Source organism: Terrapene carolina, unplaced genomic scaffold (genome assembly GCF_002925995.2).
Source record: "Terrapene carolina triunguis isolate 2854851 unplaced genomic scaffold, T_m_triunguis-2.0 Scaffold62, whole genome shotgun sequence".
In the NCBI taxonomy this organism is placed as follows: domain Eukaryota; kingdom Metazoa; phylum Chordata; order Testudines; family Emydidae; genus Terrapene; species Terrapene triunguis.
In genome coordinates, this window is record NW_020664413.1 from 11716744 (window position 1) to 11728827 (window position 12084).

The window sequence follows — 12084 nt, forward strand, 5'->3', positions numbered from 1 at the left end:
GTTGGCCACCCCTGACATAGAGGGAGACAGTCCCTGCACTAAAGAACATTGATCATAGGCCCCAGTTATGCAAGCACTTATCTAGGTGCTCAATTAGATGTATGTGAGTAGTCCCATTGGCTATGATGTCTGCAGGAATGGGGCCTAAAACTTTAAGCTCTTCAGAGTAGTGACTGTCTCTTACCACATATCTGCAGAGAACCCAACACAATGGGGCCCCAATCTCACTGGCATGTCAGGGCACTACCCTAATACTAATGGGATTACTTGCATAGGTGCTGGAATTAGAGGTGCTGGGGGTGCTGGTTTGAAGTGGTTTCCCTCAGATACAGGGTTTACAGTTTGGTTCAATGGCTCTCAGCACCCCCACTGTACACATTGTTCCAGCCCCCCTGACTACTTGTGTGCAGAAAGTTAAACATGAGTATAAATGTTTGCAGGATTAGAGTATCAGGTGGATCTAGTCCCTGCATTATGAAGGGGAACCCGTCACAGAGACTTTCCATTGTGCATACCAACATAAATGTCATGAGATCAATCCGGACATACCAGAGGATTAATCTATCCTCGATACCAGATACTGATTGCGCCATGAAACCTGAATATGTTTACTTTCTTGCACACCATTTTTGAACCATTGGCTCCATCTAGTGGATTTTTTGTTTTTTGTCGGTTTTTGTTTTTAAGGCTTGCTCAGCGTCAAAGATACATATTTGGCAGATTTGTGGTACGGACAAATGAACGGCCTTAATCAACATAAAAATTATAAAAAGAAAAAAAGAATTACTTGTATCAGGAGGTCTGAGATCTACTAATCTAACATGTGTGGGATGGGGAAAAGGGACATATAGATGACACCCACTTTTCCATTCAGGAGCTATGAGTCAATCGTTTACAGGAATATGTTCTAAAGAGAAGAAGCTTGTAATAAATAATAAGCTATTACGTCAATATAGCACTTTCATCCCCAGTGCTTTACAGAGCTTGGGGCAGGCTGTCAGTGCCCCTAACATGGCCACGCAGGGGAGGAAGGTTTATTTCCACACCTCTGTGCAGCCTGGCTGGATCATTGTGAGATCGGTGCTGTGAGAGCTGGCTCTGTGGGACCAATTCTCCCTCCCCCAGCCCTCAAACATGAGCATGCGCATAGGGAATGGTAGAGAAAGGCAGGGAGTGGGGACTGAACCAGCTCCAAGGCCCCACCCCCTAATTATAATGACCAACAGAGCTGGGCTGACATAAGCAGGAAGTAAGCTGCACCTTGCAAAAGGCTGCAATAATTTAAGTACTCCATTCTCCAAGCCACAATCCTTCCCAAGGTTCCTTCTGGGGCAAAGCACTTAGACATTGCCCCTTATTCAGGCCAGGAGCAAAGGCTCCATCTAGCCCTTGGTAAACTATTGTATATATGGAAGAATCATTTCACCCAGCCCTGAAATGCAGCCACTTCTGGGTGGCATGCAGGAACTCTTTAACAGCATAGAGCAACACTAACCAACAGCTTGCTGACTTCAAAATAATACCTCCGTCTGAACTTATTTTTACCTATTGATACAACACTTAAGATTACAAAAAGAAAAGAGTTCTCTTTTTATAAGTTTGCTTAAATTGTGTATTTGGCAGCACCTTGTATATAGTAATTTTCTCTGTTTCTCCAATTCCAGTGGGCATTTCATCAATAGGAGAAAATATTTTTAAAATATAAAAATTTGCAAAAGCCAAAAATTGGCAGGGGGACTCAAAAGTACATGTAATATCCGAAACTACTTGTAACCTATTTTGTTTTTTAAATCACTAAATTTTGATCATATCCCTTTAAGGACAGAGGAGGAGACTATCCTATTTAATGCATCAATGAATCAACAAGGCAAATTTAAGTTAAAGAGAAGGCAATTACACGGAGGCATTTGCCCAGGAACACAGGGCTGTTGTTGCTATTACTGCAACACTCCCCTAACTCTAGCAAAAATGCCAAGGAATTTTAATGGTCTCAAGAAGTCGTCACCTCATTTTTATATCCCATCTGAAGGACAGCAGGGCTGGTTCCCTACTGCCTTTCATTTTGTGTGCTACTGTGCAAAGTCAGTACAAAGTGGCAACATCATACACCCATTTTGCACAGGCATATGTGACTACACAGAGTGCAAGGCCCTACCCAGCATCTCTAACAGCACTGGACCCCTAGCTACTATGCAGAGATACTGGCATATAACAACCTCTGAATGCCACTTATTGAGGAAGAACGTCGCCACCTGAATTACCAGCACTGCTTCCCAAGTCAGGCGGCTTTCCAAGATGGAGGTCTTTCATCCAAATACTGATAAAGCCCAGTGCTGTCCAGCTTGTGAGATCTAACACAACCAGATGTGATGTGAACAGCAGAGAGGTCTAAGTGGCACAGATTCCAGTCTCTCGGTGAAATAGCAAGAGAAGATTAATGTGACACAGACAGACTGGTTCTTTACACTGCAGTTTAATAGCCCTGAAGCCTGCGCCCCACAAGCCTGAGTCAGCGGGCACAGGGCAGCCACGCATATTTAACTGCAGTGTAGACATACCCTTACCCACAGTTCAAAAGAAAGTGTACAGGCATGCATATGATTTGCCCATTTAGGATGGGAGCTTAAGCATGTATTAAAACCCCAATGAAGTCAACAGGCCTCAAGCACATGCTTACAAGTTGAAGATTTTCCTGAATCAAGGCCTCCATGAACTGATGAAATTATAGGCATGTCCATGAGGGGTTGGCAGATATAAACTACAACTGTGAGGATAATTATATGAGGCCACTACAGGCCAGTAGTTTTCTGTGCATTGGTAAATTTCACCAGAGAAATTGACAAAGTACAGAGCTAGAACTTGAAACATTTCCAGTACTGGAAAGTTGTTACAGCTTTTCCTGAAGAATCCTATGTAATGTTATTAATAAATACAGGAAATCCTCACAACACATGCTCCCAAAATAGACTGATTTTTACATTTTATCCTTCCAAAAAAAAAAAATCCAAGGGCTGGCAGGGGCGTAAGTGGGCCTTAGACCCCAGCGGAAAGTTGCCCCGAGTTGAAATGGTGCCCCTGCCTCTCTAGAGCAGTGGTCTCCAAAGTGGGGTGCAGAAGAGGATCCTTGGGGGTGCGCGGCAGTTCGGGCGGGAGTCCGAGCAGCTTTTTTATTTATTTGTTTGCTTCGGCGCAGCAGGGGGTGCATGCTCAACATTTTTTTTACTGATAGGGCTGCGCGATCAAAAACAGTTTGGAGGCCGCTGCTCTAGAGCACAATTCGGTCACATCAAACTTGGGTGGGGCCAAATTTGAGAGACATTCCCTGGGGCGAGGGAGCGGACCTGACACACACTCACTTTTGCCCGGTGCCCCGTGGGCCCCTCGCTCACCCGGACCCTGCAGGGTGCTGACACACACCTTGGGATCTGACGTTTGTTGCCCAAACTACATACAGAGCGAAGTGACCCCCCCGCCCCCCCTTACCTTCCTCCTGGGCGAAGCAAACCAGGACCTGGCCGGGCCGCTCCTGGATCTCGCACTCCCCCCCTCCGGATTTCTTCCCGCTCTGGAAGTAGCACAGGAGTTTCTTCCTCAGGTTCTTGGGGAGCCCCGAGCCCCCCCAGTCCCCCTCCACCAGCAGCGGGAAGGGGCACTTCGCCTCCCCGGCCATGACCAGCTGTTGCCGTGTGGCCTGGGCTGGTCTCCGTCTTGCAGCAGGGCCAGTTTCACTTTCATTTCTCCCCACCCGAGTCCCCTCCCCGAGTTTCTTTTTCTTGGCTGCGGGGCGGGCGGAAGGCAGAGCCGGTGGCCAAACGTGCTTCGCGCTGACACAGCAACAGCCCCCGCCCCAGGGAAGCCAAATCTTCCTCTGCTCCTGCCCTCACCTGTCTCCCTGCAGGCAAACGCAATAACCCTCCCCCGCGCCACCCAAAGCTCCTGCCCAGGGCAAACACATGTCCCCTGGACCCCCGCCTGGCCTTATCCCTTCCCTTCCCGCAGTCCCTTCCCTTGCACCCCTCATTCCCTTCCCTTGCACCCCTCATTCCCTTCCCCACCCACCAGACATACCACACACACACCCCACACACACACACACCGAGGTGTCCTAGTAAAATGTGTTATTTAGCAGAGAAGATCTGCCTGGATTGTGCAGTGTAACCAACGAAACGACCTTCAGAGTATGGTGAAGCCAAAAGAGAGTGAGGTGCTGGTGTATATAACTTTTTACTGTGGTAAAGAAATACAGCTTCTCACTGTGCCCAGGGAAAGCCGTCTCCCCCCTGTGGTGTCCCTCCCTTTGCCAGTGCAGCCCTCCTTGCCACGGTTTTTGTAGTCTTATTTACACAAAATAGCCCAATCAGGGAGGAATACTGTACAAAGTGCAAAGTGAATAAGTATACAAGGCAAGCAGCTGGTTACTCTATAATCTGCAGTGATATATATCATGTCCATCTTTTATATTCTTCTGCAGTGCAAGGCCTGGTCCCTGGGCAGGGGAATTTCCAATACACACCCTAGAAAGTTGCATCACTTCCTTCTCACTACAATAGAGAAGAGATGTTTGTCTTCATGAAGCTGTTATTACCAGTTGGCACTTCTAGGCCTCTTGCTGGGACCAGCCCTCTAGTGGAAAATGCATGTGAGGTACAGGGTGACCAGATGTCCCGATATTCAGAGCTTTTTCATATATAGGCACCTATTACCCCCCCACACACACACTGTTCCGATTTTTCACACTTGCTATCTGGTCACCCTAACGTGAGGTATGAAACTACTAGAAGTGTGGGAGCCCAGCCAAGAATCTGAGAGGACACAGAGGTCATATAAAGCCACCTTGCTTCATCCTCTGACCTAAACCAATGGTTCTCAACCAGGGGTATGTGTACCCCTGCCGGTACGCAGAGGTCTTCCAGGGGGTATATCAACCCATCTAGATAGTTGCCTAGTTTTACAACAAGCTACATAAAAAGCACTAGCGAAGTCCGTACAAACTAACATTTCATACAGACAATGACTTATTTATACTGCTCCATATTATGCACTGAAATGTAAGTACAATATTTATATTCCAATTGATATATTTTATAATTATATAGTCAAAATGAGAAAGTAAGTAGCTTTTCAGTAATAATGTGCTGTCACATTTTTGTATTTTTATGTCTGATTTTGTAAGCAAGTAATTTTGAAATGTGGTGAAACTTGGGGTACGCAAGACAAATCAGACTCCTGAAAAGGATACAGTAGTCTGGAAAGGTTGAGAACCACTGACCTAAACTATGCCCTGCTCAGCTTGGCCTCAGTTCAGAATCAGGGTCACCCTAACCTCTAAACACACTCCTCCCTCCAGTACAAGCGAATATATATTTTAAACATAAATAGAATTTAATATTTTTCATATATAATGGCTAAATCTGTAAATAACTAAACTAAATATATTATGAGGAATAAAGGTATTGGTCTGAAATCCCAACTAAGGGAGATCCTAGGAGGTGGGGCAGATATAAGGAAGAGGGATTTTATGGAATGGGATTTCCTGAGGGATGGTAGAAAGGGATGGAATAAAGAAGAATACAGGCTGGGAGGGAGAAAGGGAAGTTGAACAGAAAGAAAACGGGGAAAAGGAGAAGGGGCAAAAGCAGTGAAAAGGGGAGGGGACAGAGACTGGAGGGACGAAGGGGAGGGAGGGTATGGCAAATGTTTTTCCTGATTATTTTCTTTCAGTAGCATCTCCACTAGTCTGCACTACTGGGTTTTTTTCTGCTCTGCAAAGGATTATTGGAGGGCAACTCAAGCTGGTGCTTAGCAACATTTTCTGTCAGCTACACCAGTTCTTTGTGCTGCCACAACTTTTCCTGTTTGTGCTCTGGATGATAGGATTGTTTCTTGAGATGCGTGGAAAGAAGAACTCACCGTGCTCAGAAAATATCAAAGAGTACAAAGAACCCTGTAGTCCTGATGAAGTTGACAATATGCCTCATGAAGGAAGGGGGCTGTTTGTTCTGACACCTGTCTTGCTGGTGTGACAGCTACCAAAATGTATTGATGAAAAAGAATGTTCCATTACAAAACTTATGTTCTTAATAAAAAAAAATTTTAAAGGAAAACTCAGATTCTGCAGATATTGAAGGCTTAGCTCTGAGGGAGAACCTTACCTTCTAGTCCTAGGAATGCAGCAGTCTCCTCAGCTTACATCTCCAGCTGCGCTGAAAATGCCACTCTTTCCAGGATAACAACTGGTCAAAGTAACAAAAGCCCAAATAAAAGCAAATCATTTCAGCTCTTCTCCCTTTTTCAGGGTGTAACAGCAATACCCCTGGTGGTTCCTTAGAGTCTAAGGCCTGGTCTACATCTAAAATTTAGCTTGACCAAGCTACGCTCTCATTGGTGTGAAAAATTCACACCTGAGAGACGCAGTTAAACCGACCTAAGCCCCAGTATAGACACTGCTTCCGTTGACCTACCAACTGCCTCTCAAGGGGGTAGATTTACAGCAGTGACAGAAAACCCCCTTCTAGTGCTGAGGCATATGTCTACACTACAACGGAGCAGCTGCAGTGGTGCAGCTGCGCCTCTGTAATGCTTACAGTGTAGACATAGCCCGAGAGGAGCTGCCACCTTACGTCTTCAATGAGCTGCACCCTTGGGCCTGTCTTGACCACAAACTCTCCTTGTTTCTCTTTCTTTCCCCGAGGGTACTTCCTTTTGCTCTGCTGCAGTTTGCTAGCTTCCTTCTCGGGTCTTGGCTGTCTGGGTCTCTAGGCAAGTGAATCCCTTTCTTGGGATATTTTACTCAGCTGTCTGGCTGTTTCTTTAGTCCTGAAAAAGTCTTAAGACCTCTTCCAAAGTCTCTGCAGAACTCTTTTCTTGACCCTTTGACAAGTGAACCCAGAGATCCTTCCCCTTTTCTAGTCTTCCTCTCAGCAGATGGATCTCCCTCTAAGGGAGGCTGGTCTTACAGCAAATCCGGAGAAGTATAAATTGGAGAACAAAAACACTAAATACCAGAGAATTCAGTAGGAAATGGTCAAGTTCACACCCTGATAGACAAGGAAAAAACACTTAAAAAGTGGCCTGTTTCCAACACACACACACACACACACACACACACACACACACACTCTCTCTCTCTCTCTCTCTCTCTCCTTTAGAGATTAGAGGGTTACTGCTGGGGGTTGTGCTCCATTTTAATAGGATAGCTGTCCCGCTGGCTGACCTGATAAAACAGTTGGTACTCAAATGGGTTATGTGGACTGAGCATTATGGAAAGGCATTCAATAAGAAAAAGGAAATATTAAGTACACAACCCTCTTTTACACAGCCCAGATTTTTGGACTGACAGTTTGTACTGCAAGCCAGTGCTTCAGCCTGATGTCCAGTTGGGATCTGCACTATCGTAAAAGACCCAATATTCCACTATCAAGAAAGGATGTGATGCTGTTTGGTGGGTGGTGGCAGCACTGAGGCATCACCTCCCAGGTGACCAAACAGGAGCCATTGGGATGGCTAGATGTGATGAAGGATGCTAACCCCTGGATCACAAGATGGTAACTAGCTCTGAAGCTGTGTGCCTTGGGCATCTGTGATCACCCTGGGAAACAAAATACTACATCAGTAGCTTTTTTCTCAGGTGAGGTCAGGTGTGCTTATAGAGAGCATGGCCATGGCACTGCTTTGAGAGGGGCTATACCAGGTCCTTAAGGCTAGGAAGGGAAGTCTCCAGGGAGATCACTACCCTGTCTCAGGATTTTTCTCTGAGGTTGTCCCTGTGGGATAGGGTACCACCTAACTGAGGGAAAGGGCTCAGGTTGGTAATGTGAGGTTTAGGGGAGAAAGCTAGGCTGCCAACTCTGTGTAGAGTTCAAGGGCAAGGTTCCAAATGCAGGTAGGGCTGGAACTCCCCTACCTTCTGTGTTGAGGGATTGCTGGGAAATGTAGTTCCCTAACAGTCAATTGTAGTCCTGGAATGAGACAAGACTTTCTGGGAGAAGGTAATATAAACTGTCTTCTCCCAGATGAGAGATTCTCAGGAGGATGAGGGGCTGAAAGTTTCTCTTAAGAAGCAAATTAAACAACCCATTAATTGTTTTGTTTTGGTTATTTTCAACATAGGGGAATTTGCAGACCTCTGGGGAGGACCTATGGTAAATGTGGAACACTGGGGAAAGGGAAATGCCCATGGTTTTGAAAAGGCTGAGTAGCAGATTCTTTGGGGTAAAGCAGTGCCAACTTTATAGACCTGGAGAGAGCAAAACCCGTAGCAGGACATTTTTTTGTTTTTTAAAAAGGACACTGTAGATGTGGTCCCTTGCTTGGGCCTTTTACACTATGCCACACTGATTGGCAGGGGAATTTCTGTTTTTTTAAGACAGTGTGAGTGTGGTCTTTGCTTATTTGGGCCTATTAGACATAGGTAAAAAAAAATTCAGACAGAAAATGTGTTTTTTTAAGTTAATGATTTCCCTTTAGCTGTACAAATGACAACATTGTAGTAAAGCCAATGATTTAAAATAATGTGTTTATTAGGGACCCTATAAATATGACACTGGCTTTAGAAGTGGCAACGTAAGACGCTAATATCAATTCATGACATTTGTGGTATTGGAAATGGCCCTATTAGAAGCTAATATATGGTTGTATTTTCAGAAACACAAAGGTGCCAAGCTTATTTTTGGAAGTAAAATGTCACAATACATTGGCTTCATAGAATTTAGACAAGTAGTTTATCAATATGTATATTATAGGTTTTTACTAGTACAGTATTCAGTAGTTTAACATATGCCCTTCAGTTACTGATTACTGTAATTCTCTGAGAAGTTTTGATTTTGTACTTTAAAAGGTTAAATCCTGCAGGTTGCTGAATTAAATGCAGAGCGACAGTGTTAACAGTCAGCACTTGTCACTTGCTCGACAGCTGTGCAAAAAAGCTTCTGCATAACACAGAGAAATGTGCAGAATGCATTGCAACAAGAGCAAATCGTTATGGCAGCATGGAATTAAGCACTGAAAGTAAGTGTGTCAGAGTGGAAATAGTGAATGCTGATGAGGTGCTTAGCAAGTAGTTTTAGGATGTGTGGCTCCCAATGTCAGTCTGGTGCATTCTCCGTGCAATTAACAGCTGCATTTAGAAAAAACTGAGTTCAGGGGCTTCCATGAGGCATGTATGTATCTAGGGGTTATAAGGAAACTCTCTACAGCCAAATCCTCATTTCACTGGAGCAGAATTTAACAAAGCCACCATTCTAAGCAGCCCTACCTCCTTAACGTGAGCAGGGCTCGTTCAGTGCTGCCCTTGTAACCTTCATACACACCACTGCCAGACTGAGTCAAAATTATTAATACTGCTACAGCAAATAGCTATTTAATAAAACTTTTTTCCTAATATTTTAAAGATATAGGTAACTGGGTTTATATTAAGGTCATCATCAGAGTTTCAGAAGCCAAAATATATAATACTCATGTAAATAATATTTTCCCCATTCTTCAAATTTCTTATTAAAAACACAACATTTCTTACAATAATTACGTCTTTTCTGTGGGCAACTTCTTCCCAATTTTGCACAAATGGGCTGGGCCTCTTCTCTGTGTAATTTGGAGCTGATCCAGTGTTTTTGATAGGGGCTCTGGACTAAGGCCCATCCCTCACTTCTGAGTTCTTCTGAAGCTGTAGCCACACTCCAACAACCACTTGTTAGCATTAAGCCAACAAGTCAGTTCTGCACAAATATGCAGATCTGAAAATTTCAGAATGTCCTCTGGACTCATCCACCCATAATGGGACATGCAGAGCTGGTCTGGAACACCTGATTCTGTATTGCATTTAGTGAAAAGTTCATAGAGTCATAGATTTTAAAGCCAGAGGGGACCATTATGCTCATCCTACCTGATCCCTGGCCTAATACAGGCCACAGAATTTGTTTTATTATTTGAATATTTATTTGTGTGTTGTTCTTCGGGGCTCTAGAAATAAGCCCTACACTCACTGGTGGCCAAGAGTGAGGGATGGGGCTTCCCAAACCTTTAAAAATTAGAGTGGACTGCCTCCGAATAGCATAGGAAAGAGGCATAGCCCATTTGTGCAGTCAGAAGAATCAGAAGCTGTGCTGGAGAGATGACCCTTGAATTCTTCCTTAAAAAATGATACAAAACCCCACCCTATCTCCATATTAAAAAATATCTGCTGAAAGAAGACAGTTACCTTTTCCATAACTGGTGTTCTTCGAGATGTGTTGCTCATGTGCATTCCACAATAAGTGTGTGCGCTCGCCACATGCATCGGTGCCAGAAAATTTCCCCCTAGCAGTACCTGTAGGGGAGCGCCCCTAGTGACCCCTGGAGTGGCGCCTCTATGGCACGGCATAAGGGGCGCTGCATGCTCTCCCCACCCTCAGTTCCTTCTTGCCAGACAACTCCAACAGAGGGGAAGGAGGGCGGGATGTGGAATAGACATGAGCAACACATCTCGAAGAACACCAGTTACGGAAAAGGTAACTGTCTTTTCTTCTTCGAGCGATTGCTCATGTGCATTCCTCAATAGGTGATTCCAAACTGTATCTGTTGGAGGTGGATAGGAGTTCACAGACTCTCGGGACAGAGCACTGCCCTGCTGAATCCGGCATCCTCCCTGGTTTGGGAAATGATCACATAATGCGAGGTGAACGTGTGAACAGAGGACCACGTGGCAGCCCGACAAATGTCCTGAATGGGGACATGGACTACAGAGGCAGCTGACGAGGCTTGCACCCTAGTAGAGTGTGCCCTCAGCGGCGGGGGGATTCCCGCCAGGTCATAACAGGTACGAATACACGAGGAGCGGGAGTACCGCCGGTAGCAGCTGCTCCACGATCGGCTCCGACGGGCGGATCCACGACGGCGAGGTGCCGGCCATCGACGCCTGGGACTACGGGAGCAGTGCTATGGCAGGGTCCTGGAGTGAGACGAAGAACAGGAATGGTGTCGATGCCCGTATCGCGATGGGCTATGGTAGCCTCTCGGAGATGAGGACCTCCGGTGCCATCTGTCCTGGTCCCAATGGGGCCCGCTCCCCTCACGAGGTCTACGGTCTCTCGAGGTGGAGCGGTGCCTGGAACCCCTGCCGGTCGGAACCCAGCCAGACAACCTGGTGGGGAGCCAACAGTGGCGGTGCCCCTAGTACCATGTCATGCATCCGAAGAAGTGGGTATTCACCCACGAAAGCTCATGCTCCAAAACGTCTGTTAGTCAATAAGGTGCCATAGGAATCTGAGCTATTCCAGTAAGTTTTTGGAAGGTCAGACCCTATGCTATGTGCTGCTGCCGAATGAAAGATTATGGAATGTGATATTGCTGTTATGTATAGCTTTTAAATGTCATTTTGTTTTTAAGTTATGGTCTAGTCATATAGAAAAATCCTGAGAGTAAAGTTTTTCTAAAAAAGCAAAACCTGATTAGAAAATTTGCAGTCCATATTTTCATAGATGAATTATGAAAACACAGTAACAGAGATTTATAACAGAAATACACACTACCCCAGAGCAAATGCTGTCAGTATAACACAACATGCAATAACCATTTACTGTAACTAATTCAGCTTTATTGCAGGTACTATAAGTATAACATGATGACATCTTGAATGAAGATACAGACAGAGTAAGAAGCTAACTGTCTGAAGTACAATTGTTCAGAATATTAGCATCATAAGGTTTAGGACATTCAGTTATTAATTGGTACTATTTTAAGTTTATTTGTTCCTTGATTTACGTTAGACTCTGCTGTAAAATATACAAACTCAAGAACTGAATACCTGGCTTGTAGAATTATTAGTTGTGCTCAGTCATAATTCTGAATAAGAAAGACTAATAATTAAAATGTGTTCGGATACAATGCAAGAATATTTTTCATTTGGTTGATATGTAATGTAATTGAGCAGTTTTCATTTTTGAAAATTGAACTCGAAACTTCATGCAGTGTAAACTGTTTGCATGTTCTAGTACAGTGGTGGGCAAACTTTTTGGCCTGAAGGCCACATCTGGGAATTGTATGGCAGGCCATGAATGCTCACGAAATTGGGGGTTGGGGTGTGGGAGGGGTGAGGGCTCTGGCTGGGGG

General features: G+C 44.9%; 1 protein-coding gene across 1 annotated transcript in view; it reads right to left on the bottom strand.

Moving 5' to 3' along the window:
- Positions 1-3694, bottom strand: part of LOC112117779 (protein mono-ADP-ribosyltransferase PARP14) — a 33360-nt gene extending 29666 nt beyond the window's left edge. Inside the window, exon 1 of the mRNA XM_024215848.3 lies at positions 3484-3694. Within this exon, the coding sequence (XP_024071616.2) occupies positions 3484-3670 (187 nt within the window). The 5' untranslated portion in view covers positions 3671-3694. The remainder of the gene's footprint in view (positions 1-3483) is intronic.
- Between the last annotated feature and the right edge of the window lie 8390 nt (positions 3695-12084).